Raw genomic sequence first — 24,723 nt, forward strand, 5'->3', positions numbered from 1 at the left:
CATGCTGGTAGCGTAAATTTAGGGTTGAAATATCATGATGTTCGTAGCTTAAATGCTTAAAGAAATCTAATTTTGAAACAGCCAGCCAGCTACCGAGGGAGCTGCTGTCGGACTGCACATCACCAAAGGTGACGGGAAGAGGGCGGTGTGGGCGCTGCTGAACCTGCCACGGGGTCTTGGATGGCCCAGACCCTCACGCCAAAGCCAGCCCTGCGGTCACTGGGGCCCCTCCTGCCACGGCCCCAGAGGCCTGACCACTGCCCGCACTCTATAGGTCATGGGCATTCTCTTCTCTGCTGCCCGCACGGGATGTGGGGTATCTGGGATGGCGTCCCCATGACCCGCCCCCCACCACAGCTGACAGTCACGCCACCGGCTGGGTTCCCTGTGCTTGGTGGCTGCAGGCATCAGCTGTGTCGGCTGGAGGGGGTCTGTCCACCCACTCGCCACAGATCCCATGGCCCCGGGGAACCTGACCAGCACAGACCGCCCTCAGCCCTGGTTTCTGGGAAGGTGGAGGCACAGGGGTCATGGGGGGCAGGGTGGGGGACACACCTGTGAACCCCTTGTATGTAGTAGGACCCTGAGGACAGGACTGGAGCACAGGGTGCCCCCCCAACGTACCTGCACCCCTGGGTCCCAGATAGCAGAGCTCCACTGGCTGTGCGTGTCCCCGGTTCCTGAGGTATGTACCCGTCTCCTCTGGAACAGGCCACTGTTCCTTGCGGACTTTCCTCCAAGAGATGGTGATGAAGTAAAACTGCTGTTGCTGGGACGCTCTCGGCTTCTCCACTGGGTGCGGCTCTCAGTGCCGACCCCAAAGTCCACTCAGAGCATGCCGCTGGCTCCCCACAGGCTGGCCACAGTGGAAGCCGGTGGCTCCACTGCTCAGATATGCAAAAGGTACATCCCGGACACTTTGTCTCCTTGTGTTGTTTGCATTTTAAAATGAGGGTTAAGGTATCAAAAAAAGTGCCATCAGCTTTCAGTGACTAAAGTCACCGCAAGCGTTCGCCTCAAAGTCGATGCCAACGACCACGCAAACTAGTAACAAAAGAGGAAATGAATGTACTTTTATTCTTGTAAAACCTCAGCTGAGAATGAATTCTCCTTTCTTCAACGCCAGTCACTTTCCTTTACAAAATAAGCAACAGTAGAAGGAGCACAGACCACTGGCCCTTTACACAGTGATGTCGTGTGTTCCCAGACAAAAATCCCAAAACCACACTCTCTCACTGACCCGTGAACATCACACAGCTGCTCGGTAAACTCGATCAAGAAAAATACTTTTCTCCCAAAGCACAGCAATAAATATATTAAAAAACCACAAACATACTTATTTTCATTTAGTCTGAGACAACAGAAGAAAAAGCTTGTTTTCACATTAATCTTTGTAATAAGAAAAATGTGATTTACAGCGCGTATTCCAATTCTGACCTGGCTTTGTCTTCAGATGCTCAGAAACAGTGTTATGAAGGAGTGTCACCAGTCTCGTGTCACAGACTCGCACAGAGGTGAGTTACAGGCACTTAGCGTTGTCACACGGGTGTGCGGCCACCTGCCGCGGGGCTCGGGTTCCAGACACAGCGCCTCCAGCTCTGGCTCTGACACGCGTGCCCGAGTCCAGCCAGCCTGGGCAGGGCCGCGAGGCCACGGCCACCAATTGAACCCTTTCCCTGAGGACTTGTCCAGCTTCCCTCTGTCACCAAACACCCCCTAGCATTTCGAGGTCCTAACAAACTTAAGACCTGCCCAAATAAGTTCCTTGATCTACTAAAGAAAGATGGACAGATGGGCGGATGGAGGACAGACTGATGCTGTTACCATCAGGAGTCCTGGCACTAGGCCTGCGTGGGGTCCCACAAGTGTTTTCCAACAGGGGGGAGCATGTTTTCTCACGAGAGGTATGTTTTTAGCCAAAAAAACCTCTAAACCTTTTTCTCCAAACCACCACTGCCTCAGGCAGCTGTGGGCGCCGCCTGTGGACACGGCGGTCCTGCCAAGGAGCCCCGAGCCCAGTGCGCAGCCTGTCCTTGCTTTGCGGCCGCGGCCACGTCAGCTGGCTCACTAGGAAACCAAACACCTGCACGTTATAGAAAAGAGGCACTTGCAGTATTTTATATAGTTTTAACTCCATCAGCAAATCCGTGTTTCCCAAGAGTAACTGAGAGGATCAAGTTGCTAACCCTGACCCACACGTCACGGCACTCTTGAGCCTGCAGCCACAGAACAACACGCTTTCGGCAGAACATGAAGATCACAACGTGGACGTCTGGGACGAGTAAGAGGAGCCCTAAAGGAGGAACCACTGTCCTCATCCTCCGTGCACACGGGAGACTCCTCCTGCCAGCGCAAGAGATGAAGGTAAAGCGGAGAGTGGCATCTCATGCTGCACCAGATGTAACTTTGATTTTCTGGTATTTGTGATGAAAAAAAGTTGAATTCGCTGGGTCGAATGCAGTTTAACATAACCTTTGGAAGAGTGGCTTCACGGCTGGATTGCGGGCTTCTGGGAGCAGAAGAGGGCCCAGCCCGCCACTACAGTCAAGTGTCATGGACACACACGGACACCACATGCAGGACACGGGGGGGGGGGCACGCAGGGGAGGACAGCAGGGTGCAGCTCACGGGACCGTGCCCAGCGGCGCTGTTAGAGGCAGACGCTTCCCAGGAGGTGGTCAGCCTGCGGGCAGGCCCGTGTGGACGCGGGCAGGCGGGGAAGGCGCTCTGCTCTCGTCCTCACAGAAACACCAGAGCAGCTGCAGGCGTGTGAACAAACACGGCCTGAGACGGCACACTCTCTCGGGCCTGCAAGGGGAGAGAAGACACGGGGCCACGTTAGCGGTTGTGGGTGGGGAACACGCGCTCTGCGCACCTGTCCAGAGGGGGGCCGGAGGGTCACTCCAGCTCCTCCCAGTTGTCGGTCAGGTGGCCTCTGCTCTGCCGTCGGATGCCGACCAGCTTCCCCGCCGACCGCAGGCTCCAGCGGGAGCTGTTCCCTGAGCTCGCCAGGCTGCTGTACTTCCTGCAGCCCTTGCCGTCCTCCTCCCAGCTGGGCCGAGGGGGGTAGCCGCTTGCCGTGTCCCCTGCGTCAGCTGTCACCTCTTCGAGAGCGAGTGCTGGAGGCTCCCACCCTTCAATCTCATCTGGTTTCTTCGGCTGAACGTTCTGTTTTAAAACCAGATTGTCCCAAAATCCAGACTTCTTCTCTGTCTTCAGCTCTTCTCTTAACCGTAAGTTAGTTCTGTGGGAGACAAGACAGCCGCGCGTGGGTAACCCCGTGATCCGGGACCTCAGTTAGGGTCTGCTGGGCACACGGAACACTTTTTCACAAGTTTAAGTCATTTATAAAGTAAATGCAAATCTGTAATTATATCTGAATTAAAATTAGTAAAGTAAGTCCCTGCCTATTAACGAAGGGGGGAAGCTGCATCTGAAGGAACACTTGGCTCTACACAGCAAAGAGTGAGTTTTCACACAAGGAAATGCTTGCGTGTTTGAGCAGAGTAGGTAGCAGGAAGCTGCAGATGCGAATGAAGAGACGGGGACCAACACTCCGTTTATCGAGCCGTTGCCATGGCCGTTCACATGTGCAGCTCGCCTGTCAGAAGCTTCGAGTGGGTAATTTGCTGAACACAACTGAGCTTCAGACCCTGGGCGTGGGGAGGACAAGACAGCAGGGGGCAGGAGCCAGGCCGGCGTCCCTCCAGCCCGAGAGCAGGGCCATCCCCAGGGTGTTACGGCACACGCACAACCCAGGCCGCAGCCCCGGGCAGAGGCACCCCGCAGATGCCGACCCCGGGGACCCGGGCCCACACCCCTCCATGGGGGCCAGGGAGGAGAGTAAGGAAGCATCCCGGCCGTGGGGCTGGAGCAGGGCTGCCTGGGCGCCCTTGGCCCAAACAGCAGCGCCCCGTCTGCGGCCAGGCCCACCGGCTCACCTCCCTTCACACACGCTGTTGGCAATCCCACTCAGCTCTCAATGATTCTATCTTTTCATGTTTAAATGTACTTTAAAAAATTCTGCTTGTAGTAAACAGCAATGGGCCAGTTTAAATATACACAATTTTCGAAAATCTTTTCCCTGCCTTGATTTTCTACAGTTAGTGAACGTCTCACACGTGCCTAGAGGCTGTTTGAAGACCAAGTGCCATTTCCAGCTCTGAGTTCGAGAGCTGGTCTGGGAACCTTTCAGTCATCCCGTGAGCTCTCAAGGGGCTTCTGGGGGCCACCCCGTGACCCCTCCCTGAAACGCATCCTCCTCACTTTCTCCTGCTGCCGCAACACGAAAATGAGCGCAGCGCGTTTCTGTCCGCTCCCCGCCCGCCGCCGCCAGCCTGGCCCTCCCGCGGGGCCCCACGCGGACTCACCCTTTGGACTTGGGGGATTTGCATCTCTCCAGCAGGTGCTGCTCGTCGTCTTTATTGAACAGAGAAGTCACTTCTTTCCAGCCTCGGAAGCTTGCTCCCTGACCCTGAGAGAGAGAGTCGCTCTGAGGGAGGAAAGAGGAGGCTTCTGGGGCCGGCGACCATGGGGCCCTGAGCAAGCTGCCGGTGCAGGCCCTGCCCGCCGCTGCTGAGCGCGCCCACGCGGTCCCCCTCGCGGCGGGGGCCCCCGCTCCGGAGCGGCGGGGGGCGCTCGGCTCGCCCCACAGCCTGAGTCAGACGGGACGCCACACCCATCAGGCGGCGTCTCGGTCTCCGTGTCTGGCTCTGTGCGGGTCTCAGGGTCCGCAGTAACACGAAGGAAGTAACGGGGCAGGGAGGTCCCTGGGCCAGGTGCCTGACCCGTGAACTCACAGGGCGCCCGGGGTCGCACACAGGGCCTGGAGGAGGGTGACTCTAATGCTCTGAGACATGAAACACGTAATGTGACCTAAAGCAACCCGGGAAACCGGACCAGGAGTCCGTGCGACACCCTTGGCGGCCACACCCAAGAGTCTGATGCCACAGAAGCCACTCAGGGGGCCTCAGGGCCGCAGGGAGGCCCGTGACCTGGGGTCAGCTGTGGCAGGCAGCCCAGCGCCCCCTGGTCCTGACGGGAGCCGGCCCAGCCCGTGGTGCAACTGGGGGTGTGACTGGTCAGGGCCACGCAGTGGGGAGAAGACTTGGCCACATGAACCAGGAACACAGGCAGACTCGACGCGGGGGTCCTCGGCAGAGGGGGGGTTCTCAGCAAGACAGGAGCCCGGGGCCCTTCGAGGCCAGAGTAAGGACGGCCATACTCACACCACTGAGACTGAAACAGCCCCAGGGGAAGAGGAGGACAGATGTCTGCTGAGCACTCAGGAGCCCATGGGTGGGTGGGCACCAGGCCGCAGGCATCGGCAAGCCCCCCCGCCCCCGCAGGACCTCCAGGTCCACCAGGACCACCCTGCCCTGCTCACTCCCTGCTGAGCCGCTCGGGGCAAGGCCACGTCTTTCCCTGGTCCCACAGCACCAGGGGGGGTGAGGAGGGAGTGCTTGACGGACCCACACATGCCAGGGGCTGCCCCTCAACAGCACGGTGCTCCGTCCCAGGCCCTGTGTCACCCAGGAAGTTCCCGGTGGGTTCACAGAATCCTCAGCGCTAACTTAGTCTCTTGCCCACATTGGGGGCCTCCCCTGAGGCCGGGAGCTCAGGCCCCCTCTCCAGACATGCACAGACATGTCGGACACGGTTTGCTGGGTGCCGCGGCAAGGACAGCAGGTCTCCCGAGGGGCTGGGTTCTTGCCCATCACATCGTGCCCTGGGGCCAGGTCCGTTGGCCACCACACCCCCACGCCATGGCTGCTCCAAGGACACACGCCACGGGGGGGCGGGGGGGAGACACCATTCACAGCACTTCTGGGGGCCACAACCCAGGAGACCACCAACCACAGATGTCCTGGGAAGCTCCTTACGGCGGAGGGCGGCGGGGACGGAAAGCGGGCAGCACGCGCTGGCCGGGGGCGCGGGGCTCACCCAGCAGAGCTGCAAGCGGCCCAGAGCACCCCCATGGCCCAGATGCAGGCGCTGCCCAAGGGTCCCGTACTTATGCGTGGGCCCTTACTCGGCCGTGAATGACGCTGGGGTCCTACTGGCAGAGACAGCTGTGCCAAGAGGAAGCTCGGGACCCTCTGATCTTGTGCCCTCGTGCAGCCAAAACCCCAAACCCCAAACTCCTCCCAAGAACTTGAGCTGCGCTTGCTGGGGCGGGGGGTGGGGTGGGGGGGTGGAAGGCCGGCGTCGAGGCCGCAGTCAGCCCCGGGGGTGCGGGCGCCGGCAGATGGGACGCGGGCAAGAGCGGCCCCAGGAACTCTCCTCACAGGCAGAGACGTTTTCGAGAGGGTGGATGTTGGCCCGACGGGGTGTGGGATCATCTCACAGCAGACGAAAATCCCACCACCAAGCCCATGCATAGGCGCCCAGGGGGACGCGTCCCCATTGGTCAGCGAGCGGGCCGCGGGAGGGGCCAGCAAACCACAGCCCCGCCGGAGGCCCCCCAGCTAGCAGTCCAAGGAGCGGGGACGGCAGCCCCAGAACACGCCACTCCCTGCACCCTGCACTGGGGGCGGGGGGACATAGGCCCAGCCCTCGCCCCCCGACGCGCAGCCACAGGCTCCGTCGCTCTGCCCCAGCACGCATACGGTCATGGCTGCGACAGGGCCGCAGAGGCACCGCGACTGACCAGAGGGAGTGAGCGACACTATCTCGGGGCAGATGCGTCACTGGAAAAGGCAGAGTCAGACGCAAGGATGGCAGCGAGACCACAAATGGCAGCAGAGGCGCTGGGCGGGGAGGGCCCAGGACACCGCAGGCAAAGAGGCCCGGGCTCGGCCATAGGGGATCCGCTCAGCGAGCGACTCCGGTCCTGGCCGTGTGGTCCGCACGCCAAGTCGGCCGCAGGCTCAAACGCACCTTGTGTCCTGGGCCAGGAGGGGCCCGAGGGAACGTCCCACGTGTGCTCGACAGGATTCAGTCACCCTGCAGGTCCCAGCCGGCCCAGCCTGACCTCCGGGGAGCCCGCATCCCAAAGGCCATTTGAAGGTACGCCGGCGACCAGGTCCACTCCCGAGTGCGGCCGAGTCAGGCAGGGACCCTGGGATGTCTTCGTCTGGGGGCAGGACACGCTGTAGCAGGCGAGACAGGCCTGGCGCCTCCTGGAGACACAGGACCAGGCTGTACAGCTCTTTACTACCGAGGTCGGGTTCAGGGAGAAGTGACAACCAGAAAAATGAAGACAAGACCACGTTCTGTAACTGAGTGGCACCCAAGACCTGCAGCTGCAGAAATGAGGAAATGATTCTGAGCACAGAGCACGGCGTCCGTCCCACCCAGAGCCCAGCTGCACCCCACTTCCTGCCCCATGAGGAGAAAGCTGTGAGGCATCCAAAACCGGGCACAGTTCTTCCTGCTGGAGCGCCTCGGCAGCAAGCCGGTTCAGGCCCAATGGCCTTTGGGGGCAGCACGAGATCCAGGACGCCCTCGAAGGGCGCCACTGGCCCTCAAGAGTCAAGCTGCGAGGACGACCATGAATGCACGGCAGTGAGCGATCACACGGAAATGCGGAGTAACGCGCTCAACAACACGCGAGCAAAATGAAAAATAAAGCAAAAAAGGAAACCACAAAATAACCCAGAAATTGTAGAAATGAATTCTCTCTGAGAAGAAAAATTCAAGGGCTTCAGCAGCTGACCTGACAATGCCGAAAAAGAGCGAGTGACCTTTGACATTAGCCAACTACGGGCAGGAAGAAACACGCGTGAAGAAAGCCTGTGGGGATTATTGCCACGTTGTGGGAATTTCAGGAGAAGAGAAAGAGACAAAGTATATTTGAAACAATGAACGTTTCCGACCCGGGACAGGAGTGGACATCCGGATCCACGAGGCCCAGGGGACCTCACACAGCTGAACCTGCGGCGCGCTGCGGTGAGCTGCGGTGAGCTACGGCGCCGTGATTACGCGTCCGAGACAGAGCCTGGTCAGCTGCAAGAGGAAACAGACGAGTTGCATCTAAGGACCCAGCCTCAGCCGGAGTGATTTCTCACTGCAAACTCTAGGGGCCAAGAGAGAATGCGATGATGAACTCCCAAGTATTTACAGACAAAGAAAACCCTGTCAACCAGGAGTTCTAGACTGACACAGCTGTCCTTCGGAAATGAGGGGAGATCAGCACTTTCCTTAACGGAAGTGGACAGAGCTCACTGCCACTAGGCCTGCCCTCCGTGACATACTGAAAGGACTCTTCTAGGCAGAAATAACAAAATGCCAATTAACATCATAAAAGCATGAGAAGGGAATGTAAAGCTCACTGGTGAAGGTAAATTTATAGTTGGTCACTTCTGTAATACAATCATGGTGGTACAGAATTCACTCACAACTTTAAAGGTTAAAATATGGTAAAAATAACCGGAATTATAATATTCTGTTATTGGATACACAATGTAAAAAATCCGTACACTGCAGCCTTGACAACCGGAGGAATGCTACTGAAGCTATCCGGAAACCATTTTACAAAATCCTCATGAAAACCACAAGGGAAAACCTGTAGTAAATACACAAAAGAACATTATAAAAAGTCAAAGCATACTGAGACTGAAGGACGTCAGAATACAAAAAACGGAGGGCAGGATAAAAAGCAAGGAACAATGTGTCTACAAAACAGCCAGAGAACAATCAAGAAAATGACAACAGTAAGTCCCTATCTACCAACAATTCCATGTAAAAAAATCAGATTCTCCAATCAAAAGACATATAATAAATGAATAAATAAAAACACAAGATCCAAAGATATGCTGCCTCCAAGAGACTCACTTTAGTCATAAAGACACACATGGATGGAGATTGAAGGTGTAGAAAAAGATATTTCGGGCAAAAAGTAGGAGTAGATGTCTTTAGATCAGATAAAATCAACCTTAAAAATGGTAAAAAGAGACAGAGGGGTCACTATATAATAACGAAGGGGCCAGTCCACCCCGCAGATGTGGCAGTTGTGAACATTCCCGCAGCCAGCGTCCGAGCACCTGTCGTATGAAGCAAAAACGGACACTGCGCAGTACCAGCAGGGAATTCAGTGCCCCACTGTCACCCAGGGCTCCTCTGCTCGGAGTCAGTGAGAAAACAGGATCTGAACCCTAACGGACCTGCAGACACACACAGCATTCGGACACACTCACGTGGAGCTCTCCTCTGACTGCCAGCGTGTAAAACTAGAAATGAATACAAGGATGAAAACGGGAAACTGGGAATACCTGGGAATTAAAAAACATTCTTCTGAACAAACAACGGATCAGAGAAGATATTTTAAAGGGGAAATAAAAAATCTTGAGACAAAAATGAAAAACAACATACAAAAACTTGTGGATGTAGCAAAAGCTGTTCTGAGAGGACGTTCATGCCCACACCAGGGCGAGCTCGGTGAACGCAGCACTGCGGAGCCCAGGGCGTCGGGAAGGAGCAGACCCAGCCCGAGGTCGGCAGAATGAAGGAGACGGTGAAGATCAGCGGAGAGGGGCGTGGGGGGCTCCGGCGGCGGAGCGTCCACCTTCAGCTCATGGTCCCGGGCTCCCTGCTCAGTGGGGGGCCTGCTTCTCCCTCTGTTCCCTCCCCCCCCGCTCGTGTTCCGTCTCTCTCAAATGAATATGTAAAGTATTTAAACAAAACATATATTTTTACTACAGCAAGGAAAATCGCATCAAAGCTGAACGGCGATGATGAGCCACAGCATTTCCATGATGAGGGCGAAGGAACAGAAAAGCCAAACGCCTCTGCAAACCAGAAGCCGGAGCGGGAAGCCCGGCATTCCGGGGGGATTCACAACGGCGCAAAGCTGCAGGTGCCAGTGCAGCCTGGACACCGTGACACGCCAGTGCTTCGTCAAAGCAATGTAACGCGTGTACTTTTTAAAGGTATTTACACATAGGCCAGGAGAGAAAGGTAAAGATTTTTGTTAGGCCAGGCATCCCACTATTTTTTGAGGAAGAGACCTTGTTGTCATTAACGATGCAGTGACAGAATTCAAGGTCAGTGTTTGGGTTGATCTCACGAGGTCTGAGGTGTGCGATCCGGGATGTGAGCCACTGTGGGGGTCCTCTCAGCCCTGCCGCGGCCCGCACATGGCCTGCATCACCGCACATAGATGGAGGAGGGCGCCTGGGAAGCCCAGGGCCTCGACCTGTCACAGCGGAGTGCAAGTCTGGGGCCTTGGCTCTGCCGTGGGAAAGGGCGACGGGAAGCTCCGCTAAGCCTGTCACTGTCCCTGGCCTGCTGCAGACCGTGGGGGCCCCAGTTATTCCACTCCAGGCTGTCCATGCGGAACTGGCACAGCCGGCTGTCACACAGCCGCGGGGACAGCCGGAGCCAGGCCATCGCTGCCATTCGGATGGAATTTGAAAAACCCATTTTTTTTCAAAACCTGAGAAATCACCACAGTCTTCCTTTAGATGCACCGAAGTTACCGAGGAATTGGTAATCCTGGAGAAAATGGACTTTGCAGCCAGTGCAGGGCCCTCCTGAAGGATGGGGTCGTCGAGCCGCGGGGACAGTTTGGAAGGCGCCGTCAGCCCCCACACAGCACGTGCCTTGGAAGGGCGGAGAGGGACACGGCCCATTGCCATTGTCACAGAAGCCCCACTGCGGCACCAGGGCGGCCCAGGGCTGAGCCCTACCTGTGCTCGCTCTCCCCCCGAAGGCTGTGCAGGTGACCCCACGGCCATGCAGTGACGAGCAGCCCCACACCCCTCTGGGTGCCAGTAAGCATGACCCAGGCGGCTGGTTGGCCCCGGCCCCGGGCTCTGCCCTGGCCCCGGGCTTTGCCCCTCGTCCACAGTGCGGGCCTCTGCCAGTTCCACCCAAAGCCCAGGGCGGAGGCAGTGCTGAGGACCGTGGGCTCCATCCCCGCTGACCGCTGTCCCGTCTGGTCGGCACAAGCAAGAAACGCCATGGAGAGGCCTCAAAGCAGAGCGGCGACGGTGGTCACGCTGTCTGTACGGCTGTGCCCCCGGTGGGAACCTGTGCCTCCAGGGGACCCACTGCCCTCAGCCGCTTACTCAGACGGCAGTGTGCACCCTGAGGACCCCTGACCCACGACGCACACATCCACCATCAGCTGCCGTGACCCCACAGGGACCAGCCCAGCAGGTCACCCACACCAGTGTCTGCAGCGCTCCTGCTCTGGACCCGACCACCGACCAGTCCCCTCAGATCCTGCGTGGGCGTGGAAGGCACAGGGATGCCTGCGGCCCGGAGCCCAGCATGTCCCTCCCACTGCTGGTGGGAACGCAAGCTGGTACGGCCAGCATGGAGGGTCCTCAGAAAGTTGAAAGCAGAGCTACCGCTACCCTCCGACCCAGCAATCGCACTTCTAGGTATTTATCCAAAGGTTACAAAAACACAAATTCAAAGGGATACGTGGGGGTGCCTGGGTGGCTCCGTGGGTGAAGCGTCTGCTTTAGGCTCAGGTCAGGATCCTGAGGTCTTGGGATCGAGTCCTGCATGGGGTTCCCTGCTTGGCAGGGAGTCTGCGTCTCCCCTTCCCACTCCCCCTGCCTGTGCTTTCTTTCTCAACTATAGAACAATTTAAAAAATTAGAAAACGATATATGCAGCCCTATGTTTGCAGCAGCGTCATTTACAACTGCCCAGCTATGGCTGTAGCCGAGTGTCCATGGACGGACGGACAGAGAAGACGTGGCCTGTACACAGACGGATACGTGCAGCCGTCGAAAACACGAAGTCCCGCCATGGGCAAGACCTGGATGGAACTAGAGGGCACGACGCTGAGTGAAGTCAGAGGAAGACACTTACATGGTTTCACGCATATGTGGGATGAAATCGTGTAAGAAACAAACGAGAGGGTTAGAAGGGAGACAGGAGGGGCACAGCAGAGCCAGAGTCGGGCCGCAGGGAACACACAGCGGCTTCTCCAGGGGACGGCCGGGGAGGAGCAGGGAGGCTGGGGCGCGCGCCTGACCAGCCGGGGGTGACAGGAAGTGTGGCCTCAGGATGACCTCACACGGCGCTAACTGAACTGGAATGACAATGTCAACTTATAAAAAATTCCAAAGACTTCACCACCAAGGATTTTATTAAAACAATAAATAAAACAGCCAAGTAGAACAGCGGGCAACACACCGGGACACAGGAGCCTTCTGCAGGGAAAGCGTCTCGTTCGCAGGTGGTGGCGGCGGGGACAGGCTCTGCCAGCGCCTGGTTCTGGAGGGGCTAGAGGCACGAATGCTGAGGGACGGCGGCGGCTTGGAGGCGTCTGACCTTCAGGTCGCGAAACGGCCTTCCTGCTCCTGCCTGGCTTCTGCTCCTCGGCCGCCTGGAGGCAGGCGTGGCCTCGGGAGACGCTGTCCCCGTGGGGGGGGGGGGGCGCCCACCGCCCCGGGGGTCGCCGCAGCCGCTGCCGGACCGGCCGAGCCGCCGCACCCGGGCCAGCGCGACCCTCCCGTCCTCCGCCCCTTCCCGCCGCCCCGGCGCGTGAGGCCCGAGGACGTGTCTGCAACGTCCTGCAGCCCGGAGAGAGGAAGCGGCGCCGGCTACGTTCCTTGACGGGCGAGCCGAGGCCTCCTCAGCAGCGCGGGGCGTCCGGTCAGAGGCGGGACTCGGGCCCTCACTCCGGCGGCCGCCGCAGGGCCCGCGCGTCTGAGAGCCACGCGCGGCTGGGGGAGAAGGGCCGCTGCGGAGCCGCCCGCCCGCCCGCGCCGCGGGACGAGAACGAGGGAGCGCGGCGTCACGCACAGCAACCCGGCCCGCGGGCCGCGACAACGCGCACATGCGCGGCGGCTCCTCGCGCTCGCCCGGAACCTTACCTCGGTCACAGCCTGTCCCCTCAGGGCTCGGAGGCGGGGCGGCGAGCCTCAGCCCGTCACTCGGAGCGTCCCTCGCGTCCCTCACAGCCCCGTCTGAGGTGGGCGGTCACGCGCGCACGGCGGGGAGGACTCAGTCCGGAGGGTGCGGGAACGGGGGTGTTTGGTCCCACACGTAACTGTCCGCCAGAGCCTCGAGTGACGACGGACACCCGGTCTGTGCAGCAGTGGCGTCCGCGAGGGGCCGCGGGCGGGAGGCTTCCTCTTGCTCCGCGGGGACCGGAGCCCACGGGTCCGCAAGCGCGTCGCCGCCGCGGCCCGAAGCCCGCACACCCGCCGCCGCGCTCGCAGCGCTCCCCGCCGAGGGCCACTCGGAGGACGAGGAGCGCCGAGGCTCCCGGGGACGAAGGCTGCTGCGGTCCGCGCACCTGCGCCCCTCCGAGTTCCCGTGTTGGGACCCTAAGCCCCGACAGGACGTGAAGGTGCTGAGGTGGGTGGGGCCTTCGGGGGAGGAGCTCATGAGGCCGGAGCCGCCGCGAGGCCCTTCGCGTCCCACTGACGGAGACCCCGCGGCGGGAGGGCGCGGCCGACGCAGGACGTCTGCGGCCCAGGACAGAGGCCTCCGCCGCGCTGAGAGTCAGCGGACCGCGGGACCCAAGCTCTGCGGTTTAAGCCCCCGAGTCCTCGGTGTCTGTGAGGGCAGAACAGCCGAAGGCAAAGAACGAGAACACGCAAGCGTGATGAAGAGTAATCCGGACTTGGCCAAGCCCAGCCCAAAGTAAGGGTTTTTTACTACAAGTATTTCAGGCAGATGAATGTCATTAGCATGTTGCCAGAAACCAGTGGAAAATCCCACCAACTCCTACCCACTTCCCAGAGAGTCTGCGAACTCCTCCTTTAGTCGCAGCAACGGGAACACACGAAAGCAGACAAAACCCAGCGTCATCAGATCATCAATACTCCAGGAAAGCTTAGGTTGATAATAAAAGAAAAAATGATTCTCAAAGGCCAGGCTTGTGCACGACAGCACACAAAGCAAGACATAGCGTGTAAACACCCTCCAACACACACCACAGCTCACCCAAGGCCAGCCTGGAGCTGTGTCGGTCGCTTTGCCCCAAACGCAGCAGGTTCACCACGTGGGGTGCCAGCGGGAAGGGGGTCAGCTCTGCCTTCTGCTCCCCCTCAGCCACAGCCACTGGGGCAGGGACAGAGGGACACTAGTTCAAGCACCGAATGCCCCAGCTCTCCCCATGTGGTGTGGCATCTGGGAAACTGCTGGGCGTGGACATGGCACATGTCGGTCACAGACACACCTCACCAACCGCCGCCTGCAGGCAGGGCTCGGTTCTCCCTCCTTCCCGCCTCTGCCGCCGCGGCCCCCGGCAGGGCTTCCCAGGTTGCAGGGAGAAAGAGTGAGCAGCGAGTCACCCTGGAGGCCGTCCAGCCCTCAGAGCAGCCAGAGGGGCACCAGTGAGCCAGGGCAGAGAGGAGCTCCCGAAGGAGGAGGTGCAGAAAACCAAATGGTCCATGCAACACTCTTCTCCGTCTGCTCCCTGGGCGTGATTTTCTTACCCACCCTGGAGGTGTAAGAACAGTCAGAAGGCTGCCCGACCTGTCCGACGCTCCCCGCCCCACAGCCGGAGGAAGCGCTAACCAGACCATCATGCAGTCATCAGTGCCACCAGCGTTCTCCGTATCTGCAGTCCTACCAACACCAGTCCTAAGAACTGAGCTGTGCAACACGTCACACGAGGACAATTCCCAAGATGCCAAAGGAAACACGCAAACTCAGACCAAAGCCGCTGCTGCTGTTGGTAAATCACATTGGTGTTCTACTTTACTGCTGAAAAATGAACCTAAACGGTAAATGCGTATACACAGGCACAGAAATACAGAGAATCAAGAAGTGCCTTCACTCGAGCCATCATTCCTTTTGAAAACTACTAGAGACATACAAACACATCAAGCGGCAGCGATCCTAACCACCGACTTGAACAAATGGATTCAGCACTAACGGTGAAGGAGGGGTCCCAGCCTCGGATCAGGGGGGCCCCCACGTGCCAGCCGGGCTGGACTTCTCCACAGTCCCTCGCCCACAGGCTAGGAGAGCACCCGCAAAAGCAAAATCAACAGCACCCCCACACCACACACCTTCTCCACCGAAAACTCCTTGAGACAATTTGCTGTATTAAACACTTCCGGTTAGAAGGAGGAGGGCTGTGTGACTTACACCAAGAAAGGAGCAAACTGAGTAACGGAGAAGACAGTGGGGTCGGTCGCCCTGACACCGTCCTGGTGCGCGTGCACACCCACAGTGGCCACATCTGGAAGCTGCTTTTGCGCGGCTTCAACAGGGAAGAAGAATCGCCCTCCACCACAAGCAGGAGGAGCTCTGAAGACATGGGCCCCAGCCCAGCCGCTGGAAACTGCAAGACCAAACCGGAAGAACAACTTCTCACAGCCTCTGGAAATGCTCCCAAGGACAGACTGTAATTGAAAAAGTGTCTACTTTAAAAAATCTACAAATACTTGCCAGTCTGGAAGTTCACAACCTCTATGGAAGGACCGCCTCTGCGGTATGTGGACGGTGACCGCTGTGTCCCTACCCCTGGACAGCTGCAGCCAGCAGCTCCCCAGCGGAGGCTGGTCCTCCCAGCAAGCATTTCCCCTCCTGAGGCTAATCCCCTGGAGAGATGGGGCCCCTTTCTTCTGCCTGGCACCCACCCGGGGGACAGTGAGGGTATGAACTGTGGGGAATTCTACGGCCCTCATCTAGTTCATGGGGTGACAGTTACACACAGGCAGGAATAAGCTGAGGGAACCCCAGGCATCTGCCCATCCTCTAGACATTCTGTTCCCAGAGTAAAGGAACCCCTCAGAGAGAAGCCTGTCATGGTGTCCACCTCCATCCCCAGAGCCCTGGGTCCAGGGCTGCCCTGGGGACAGAAGCAGGACATAGCACAGAGCTTGACGTCTTCTGCAGCAGGGCTCAGCGGCCGACAGAGGCTAAAGTGAGCTGTCTGGCTTGCAGAAAAGAACCGCAAATGAACCTAGAAGGGGCCCCTTAGACTCATAGCACTTCTCCAACAGGAGCCTCAAAAAGGATGCCCTCAAAGGAGCCAGTCTGCTTGGACTGGTTTGTAGAGAAACTCATACCCAGCACAGTTTACAAAGAACAAGAGCAACGGCGATGTTGACCAGCTGGGTGTCGGCAGGGAAGGGAAGGCAGTGTGGGCATGCCACGGCGGGGACGCCTGGAAGCTACAGCAGACAATGGACAACTGGAGTGCGGCTTGGACTAAATTATCCAGCTCGTCACTCAACAAAGAAGTAAAAATAACAACAACAGCAACAGTGATGGGGGTAGAAGGGAAGGACAACACTCAGAGTTGCTACAACACAGTATTTTAAATGTCCAGCATCTAAACAAAAATAGAACAAACAATCCCAAAATTTGCATGGGACCTCAAAAGACCCCAAATTGCAAAGCAATCCCAAAAAAGAACAAAGCAGAGCCCTCACACTCTGTATTGTCAACCTCCTATCACAAAGCTGTGATAATCAACAGTGTGACACCCGCTTCCACTCAACACAGACCAACAGAACAGAGCAGAGCGCCCGGAAGTGAGACACATGGACAAGACTGATTCATCAGGACAAGGAGACTAGACTGCATAAGGGGGAAGACAGTCTCTCCAACAGATGGCACTGGGCAAACTGGACCGCTGTCCTACAGCACACTTAAAAATAAATGGAGTAAGGGGCACCTGGGTGGCTCAGTGGGTTGAGCCTCTGCCTTCGGCTCAGGTCATGATCTCGGGGTCCTGGGATCGAGTCCCACATCGGGCTCTCTGCTCTGCAGGGAGCCTGCTTCCTCCTCTCTCTCTCTCTGCTTGCCTCTCTGCCCACTTGTGATCTCTGTCAAATAAATAAAATCTTTAAAAAATAAATAAATAAATGGAGTAAGACATGAAAGTACGACCAGAAATCCTAACACTCCTAGAAGAAAACACAGGCAGTAAGCTCCCTGACACAAGTCTCGACAGTGACTTTTTTGGATATGTTTTGCCACAAAACAAAAGCAATAAAAGCAAAAATCAATAATCAGGACTACATCCAGTTAAAAAGCTTCTGCACAGCAAAGAAAACTATTAACAAAATGAAAAGGCAGCTTATCAAATGGGAGAAAGTATCTGCAGATTTTTTTTTACCTGATAAAAGGGCCAATATCTAAAACATATAAAAGAACTCATACCAATCAACAACGTAAAAAAAATCCAATCAAAAAGTGGGCAGAGGGTCTGAGCAGACTTCTCTCCCAAGAAGACATACAGATGGATGACAGATGACAGACACATGAAGAGATGCTCACCCTTATTATCAGGGACTATAAACCCAGACCATGCTGAGATACCACCTTACACCCAGTATTGAAAAGATAAGAGATAACGAGTTGGTGAGGCTGTGGAGGAAAAGAAAGACTTGTGCCTCATTGGTGGGATGTGAGCTGGTGTGGCCACTGTGGACAACGATATGGAGGTTCCTCAGAAGGTTAAAAACAGAGCTTCCATGTGGTCCAGGAATTCCACTTCCGGCTAGTTATACAAAGAAAATGAAAACACTGACTCAAAAAGACATATATATTCCCATGTTCACTGCAGCTTTATTCACAATGCTCAGGACATGGAAACAACCTAAGTGTCTAACAGAAGATAAATGAAAAAGAAAGAGTGTATGTGCGGTAAAAAATGGAATTTTACTCAGCTATAAAAAAGGACACATGGATGGACCTTGAGGGCATTATACTGAGTGAAATAAGCCAGAGAAAGACAAATACCTTATGATCTCCCTTGTATGTGTAATCTTAAAACACACACACACACACACACACACGCAAACACACAGCAAGCTCCTAGGTAAAAAAAAAAAAAAAAATAGATTGGTGGTTGCCAGGGGAAGGGGGAAGGGGGTGATGGTGTGGTCAAAAGACAGAAAAATTCTGTTATAAAATAAAGAAGTCAGGAGATAGAACATACAGCTCAGACAGGAATTAATAATACTGTGTTGTACACAACAACGTGTTGTGTACCCTGGTTCTCACAAGAAAAAAGGATTTTGTAACTATGTAGATACTGTAGTGATCATTTTGCAATATATACAGATGGCAAATCCTTACACTCTATACCTAAAGCCAGTGTATTATGTTAATTAATCCTCAATTTTAAAAAGTAAAATGTTCACTTCCCAACAAAAAATTTCACAGCCAAGAATAGTATAACCCATACACCAGAAACAAAGTAAACACAAAATGCCTGTGAGAGCACCCAGATGTTGGATTTAACAACAACAACACTACAAAAGAGCCATTATAAATAAATGTTTTAATAAGACTGAAAGAAAACACCATGAAAGAAGCAAATAAAGGTATGACACAGCACTGCACACACAGAAAACACCAGTGATGAGGCAGACATGATCTAAAAGAATCAGATGCAAATGCTGAAGTTGGAAGCACAATAAATGAAATACAAATGTACTGGAGGGTCTCAGCAGCAGGTCTGAATCTGGAGAATAAAGAATTACGGAGCTTGAAGATGGATCTTGATGGATCCTGTAACCCAAAAACCAGAGAGAACAAGAATGAAGAGATATGAAGAGTCTAAGAGAAATGTGTGATGCCAATGCATACAAAATAGAAGAATCAGAAGAAAGAAATTAGTAAGAAAATATCCAAAGAAACAAAAGAACATTTCCCAAATCCACCAAACACCAAAAATCAATACATCCAGAAAGCTTGACAAACTACAGGTAGGGTGAACACAGAGACCCACAAACACGCACACAGTAAAAGAAAATCAGAGCGTTCTGTTTCACCCGCCGGCCGGTGTACCACACCATACTACAGTCCGGACGCTCACCGCCAGGAGTTCATCTGGGACTCCACAGTGAAGAGACCTGATTTCAGGCATCCCCGGCCAGGGGCACTTCTGATGGAACAGTATAAATCAGGGGTTCCCATAATCCCTTCAGGTTCAATAACAAAGAAAATCTCACAGAAGGAAGGAGACCACTATGCTTAGGACTCCAGCAACACCACATGACACACAGCGGGAGGCCTGGGAGGCCACGCGGAGCCTCCCTGACTCCTTAGGGCGTCAGGCCCACTTATTACTCCCACCAGCACATCAGTGTGTTCACTGGTGCCAAAGCTCTACTAAACCCTGTGTTCAGAGTTTTGATTGGAGTTTTATCATGTGACTGTCACTGAAGAGATCACTGGCCGGAGGCTAGAACTCCCATCTCCAGCCTTCTCCCTTCCCCGGAGGTGCAGGTGGCTGAGACTCCCAGGCCAGCCCTTTCTGGTAAGGATCCCCATTTTCAGTCCCTTCATTAGCATAACAGAAACTCCTAACACTCAGGAAATCCCAAGGATTTTAGAACCTCTGTGTTAGAAATCAGGGGCAAGGACCACATACGGTTTTTTTATTACACCACACAAGACAGGCGAACACTTGAAAACTACAAGAAAAAAGTGATTTAGTCACTTATCAAGGAAACTCTAGTAAGGTGAACTCTCAGAAAAAACAATGGAGGCCAGAAGGCAGTGGGATAACACAGTCAAATAGCTCAACAAAAAAAACCTGTCAAACAATATCCTATATCCAACAAAGCTATCTTTCAAAAAAAAAAGAAGAAGAAGAAATAAACCAGATAAACAAGTTTGAAAGAATTTGTTGCCTTACAAGAAACACTAAAGGAACTCCTTCAAGCTGAAAGCAAGTAACACATAGAGTAAGCAAATCCACATGAAAAAAACAGCACTGGTAGGGGTCATTATTTAATTATACGTAAAACATAGTAAAAATAGCTATTTTTCTGGGGTGCCAGTTGGCTCAGTCAGTTAAGTGGCTGTCTTAGATCAGGTTATGATCCCAGGATCCTGGGATCCAATGCCACATCAGGCTCCCTGTTCAGCAGGGAGTCTGCTTGTTCCTCTCCTTCTGTCCCTCCCCCTGCTCCTGCTTTCTCTCCGTCAAATAAACAAATAAAATCTTTTTAAGAAGCTTGTTTTTCTTTCTTCTCACAACCAATTTTAAAAAGACTGTAGACAATAAAATGCATATAATATACTCTTGGACCTATAATACATACAGGTATGATCCATGTGTAATGCATTTGCCAACAATAGCATTAAAGAGGTGGGTGAGGAAAAACTGTGTTGGGCTAAGAAAAGGACCACAGACAGTAAATGATAAGAAAAAATTAAAAATGTTACCTGAGAAAATATACACAATGCAAAGAAAGGGTCAGAAGAGGAACAGAAAAGCGAAAGGGTCAGAAGAGGAACAGAAAAGCGAAACAGATGCAGGACCTAAAAACAAAACGATGGAAACCTGCTACGGCAACAATACTCTATTACATGTAAACGCATTAAATAATCCAATCAGAGGCAGAGATGGTCACCCTGGATTTTAAAAACTGATTCAACTAAAGGCTGGCTGTAGGAGACATACTCTAAATTCAAAGATAAAAAGCGATTGGGGCGCCTGGGTGGCTCAGTAGGTTAAGCCTCTGATCATGATCAGGTCATGATCCCGGAGTCCTGGGATCGAGTCCCGCATCGGGTTCTCCACTCTGCGGGGAGCCTGCTTCCTCCTCTGTCTCTCTGCCTGCCTCTCTGCCTACTTGTGACCTCTGTCTGTCAGATAAATGAATAAAAAATCTTTAAAAAAAATAAAGAAATAAAAGAAAAGGGAAAAAAAGATAAAAAGAGATTAAAGTAAAAGGAAGGGCAAAGAAAAGTCATATAAACAGGAATCACAGAAGAAGCTGGAGCAGTTTCATGGGTGGATAAGAGAGACATTAAAATTTCAAAAGTTACTAAAGATAAAGAAATGTTATAATGATAAATAGATTGCCATCAGGAAGACATAAAGATTCATACTAACAGAACAAAATACAAGAAGCAAAAATAGAAGAAATAATAAGGGAGAACTAGACAACCCAACAATAAAAGATATCCACTATCCATAATGAATAACACTACACAGAAGATAAGCAACACAAGACATGACAACCACTATAAACTAACTAGAACTAATGTATCTATAGAACATTCCATATAACAATAGAATACATGCTCTCCTCAGGAGCAGAGGGAGTAGTGTTCAAGACAGAACATATGCCAGGCCTAAAACAAATCTCAATACATTTAATAGGATTGGGACACCTGCCTGGTTCAGCTGATTGAGTGTCTGCCTTCCACTCAAGTCATGACCTTGGGATCCTGGGACTGAGTCCCATGGTGGGCTCCCTGCTCAGCGGGGAGTCTGCTTCTCCATCTCCCTAGGCTCCTCCCACCACTTGTGCACACTCACTCTCATATAAAGCTCTCTCTCAAATAAATTAATAAAATCTTTTAAAAAATAATAGGTTGAAATCATTCTGAATAGGTTCTTTGCCAGCAATGATATGAAACTAGAAATCAATAGCAGGAAAAACTCACAATATATGGAATTAAACAACGCATTCCTAAATAACCAGTGAGTCAAACAAAAACTGAAAAGGGAAACCAAAAATAGTCTGAAATCAATTACAGAGAAGATACAACATGCCAAAACTTATGGGATGCAGCTAAAGCAGTGTTTACAGGAAAATGTTTAACCTTCAATGTAACAAAGACTTCAAATCAATAATCTAAACTTCTACCTTAACAATGGGGAAAAAGACAAACAAAAAAAAAAACCAAAATAACACAAAGCAGAAGGAAGGAAATAAAAAAGATTAAAGCAGAAATCAGTCAAAGAGAGAACAAATAACAATGGAGAGATCAATGAAAGCAAAGCTGGTTCGTTACAAAGATCAGCAAAATTGACAAATCTCAGACTGACCAAAGGAAAAAAGAGGAGAAGATTCAAATTACTAGAATCACTAATAAACAAGAGGACATTATTACTGACTTTACAAAAACAAGGATAATTAAGGGACTCTGAGCAACTGTACATCAACAAATTACGCAACACAGACGAAATCCCTACACATACATGACACTACCAAAACTGACCTGAGAGAAAACAAATAATCTTCAAAGGTCTATAACAAGCACAGAAACTGAATTAGTAATCCAAAAGCTACCCCAGAAAAAAAGCACAGGCCCAGATGTATTCACGACAAAGTCCTATCAAACATTTAAAAGAAGAATAAATACCATTTATTCACAAATTGTTCCAGAAGATATGAAAGGAAGAAATTCTTCATAACTCACTTTCTAATGGTAGTATCACCATAATACCCAAAACCAAAGACATCACAAGAAAAGGAAATAGACCAGTATCGCTTCAAATATAAACAAAATAATCATCAACAAAAGACTAGCAAACTGAATTGAACAAAAAGTAAAAAGAATTATGTACCCTGGCTCAGTGGGAATTATCCCAGAAATGCAAGGTTGGTTTGACATCTGAAAATCAATTAATATAATAAAATCATTTCATGAAAATAAAAAACAAAAATTATATAATTATCTCAATAGCTACAAAAAAGCATCTGATAAAATCCAATACCTTTTCCTGATAAAAACATTCAACAAACTAGGAATAGAGGAGAATGTTCCACTGTGTCGAGGGTTATAAATGATTTCTACTTTTTCCCTTAAATATGTGCGTGTACATTTTATATAAACATCCTACCTTGAGCATATGTAACCTTTCTAACCAGAAATTCTTTTTAAGACCCACTTTTATGTATTATTAGTAGTGCAAAGTCTGTTATTCTGACCTGCCATCTCATGTTTATATAAACATATAAATTGGAAGTAGAAGTCCATTCAAGTATCAAGTATAATGTGCATATAGAGTTACAATAAAACTGTCACTGTAGGCTCCAAGTGTGGTAGCAATAAGTTGTAAGTGTTTGCTTTGCTTTTTATGCTGTTTTTTTAAAATCAACGATTATTTAAAAAAAAAAACAAACACCTCCTCCATTTGATAATGGGCGTCTTAGAAAAACCCATAACTAGTATCATTCTAAATGGTTAACTACTGAAAGCTTTCTCCTGAGATCAAGAATGACACAAGGATGCCAATCTCACCACTCCTGTTTAACACTGTGATGAAGGTGCGAGCATGGCAATTAGAAAAAATAAAATAAAAAGCAGCCAGATTGGAAAGGAGGAGGTACAACTATCTTTACTTTCATAACATCATCTTTTACACAGAAAATCTTAAGGAATCTACCAAAAACCTTTTAGAATAAATAAGTTCAACAAGTTGAGAGAATACATGATCAATATAAAAAAAATCAGTTGTGTTCCTATACATCAGCAATGATCAAAAAAGAAATTAAAGAAGACTTCATTTACAAGCACATCAAACAGAATACTTCGAAATAAATTTCACCAAAGCTGAAAATTTCTTCCCTGAAAACTATAAAATATTATTGAAATAAAGTTTTAAGATTTTTTTTTTTTTTTTTATTTGACAGAGATCACAGGTAGGCAGCGAGGCAGGCAGAGAGAGAGAGGAGGAAGCGGGCTCCCTGCCGAGCAGAGAGCCCGATGCGGGGCTCGATCCCAGGACCCTGGAATCATGACCCGAGCCGAAGGCAGAGGCTTTAATCCACTGAGCCACCCAGGCGCCCCTTGAAATAAAGTTTTAAAAGACGTAAATAAATGGAGACTCTCATCATGTTGGGAGGACAGAGCACCGTTAAGACCACAGTGTCCCTAAACTGATCTGATCTGTAGGTTCGATGCAATCCCTTACCACAATCCCATCGGACTTCTTTGTAGAAAATGATAAAGCGAGTCTAAAATTTATATGGAATCACAAGAGATTCCAAATAGTCAAAATTATCTTAAAAAAAAAAAAAGTAGAAGGACTCACCAAAAAACCCCCACAAAAAACCAAAACCTTACTACAAAGCACTTAAAAATACAGAGACCAAACTGATGGCTACCAGAGGAAAATGGGTGGGAGGACGGGCGAAATGTGTGAAGGGGAATAGGAGGAACAGCCTTCCTTTCACAGAGGAGTAGCGCTGGGATGAAAGGCACAGCACAGGGAATACAGTCCATGGTGTTGCAATAGTGCGGTACAGGGACAGAAGGCAGATGCGCTTGTGAGCACAGCACAATGTGTAAAGAACCGGAATCACAATGTTGTACACCTGAAACAAATGTAACGTGTCAACTATACTCAAAACATTTTCTTAAAAAAAAACAAAAACTGAACCTACAACAAAGCAGTGGCAATCGGGAGTGTGTGGGACTGGCCCAGGAACGGAACAGAATGAGAATGCAGAGACAAACCCATCCATCCAGGATCGGCTGATTTTCTTGAAGGGAGCGGAGACAACCAACTAGGAAAAGAGGTCTCTTCAACGAATGATGCTGGGACTCTGTTACAGCCACATGCGGAAGAATGAAGCTGCACCCTTACCTCACACCGCATACAAATGCTGACTCAAAATGATGGTGGATCTACATATAAGAGCTAAGGGTGGCTCCGTGGGTTAAAGCCTCTGCCTTTGGCTCAGGTCATGATCTCAGGGTCCTGAGATCGAGCCCCACATCGGGCTCTCTGCTCAGCAGGGAGCCTGCTTCCAACGCCCCCCCACCTGCCTCTCTGCCTACTTGTGATCTCTGTCAAATGAATAAATAAAATCTTTTAAAAAATAAAAATAAAAAAATAAAGGAACTAAAATTGTGAAACACTTAGCAGAAAACATAGGGAGCAAATCTTTAAGATCTTGGAAAAGGATTCCTAGATAAGATACTAAACCAGAAGCAACAAAAGAAAAAGAGAAAAACTGGAGTTCGTCATTATTTTTAAAAACTGTGCCTCTAAGGACACCATCAAGAAAGTGACGTCAACACACAGAACGTGAGAAAATATTTACAAATCCTATCATCAGATAAGGACTTGAATCAAGAATATATGAAGAACCTT

The 24,723-nt window shown here is 51.8% G+C and overlaps 1 protein-coding gene across 1 annotated transcript in view; it reads right to left on the minus strand.

The window, feature by feature from the left end:
- Window positions 1-1,053: 1,053 nt before the first annotated feature.
- TDRP (testis development related protein) overlaps window positions 1,054-24,723 on the minus strand; it is a 42,525-nt gene continuing 18,855 nt past the window's right edge. The window contains exons 3-5 of the mRNA XM_047719687.1: window positions 4,601-4,612; window positions 4,371-4,477; window positions 1,054-3,244 (exon numbers count right to left, since the gene is read on the minus strand). Of these exons, the coding sequence (XP_047575643.1) occupies window positions 2,899-3,244; window positions 4,371-4,477; window positions 4,601-4,612 (465 nt within the window). The 3' untranslated portion in view covers window positions 1,054-2,898. The remainder of the gene's footprint in view (window positions 3,245-4,370; window positions 4,478-4,600; window positions 4,613-24,723) is intronic.

This window comes from Lutra lutra, chromosome 2, assembly GCF_902655055.1.
Source record: "Lutra lutra chromosome 2, mLutLut1.2, whole genome shotgun sequence".
In the NCBI taxonomy this organism is placed as follows: domain Eukaryota; kingdom Metazoa; phylum Chordata; class Mammalia; order Carnivora; family Mustelidae; genus Lutra; species Lutra lutra.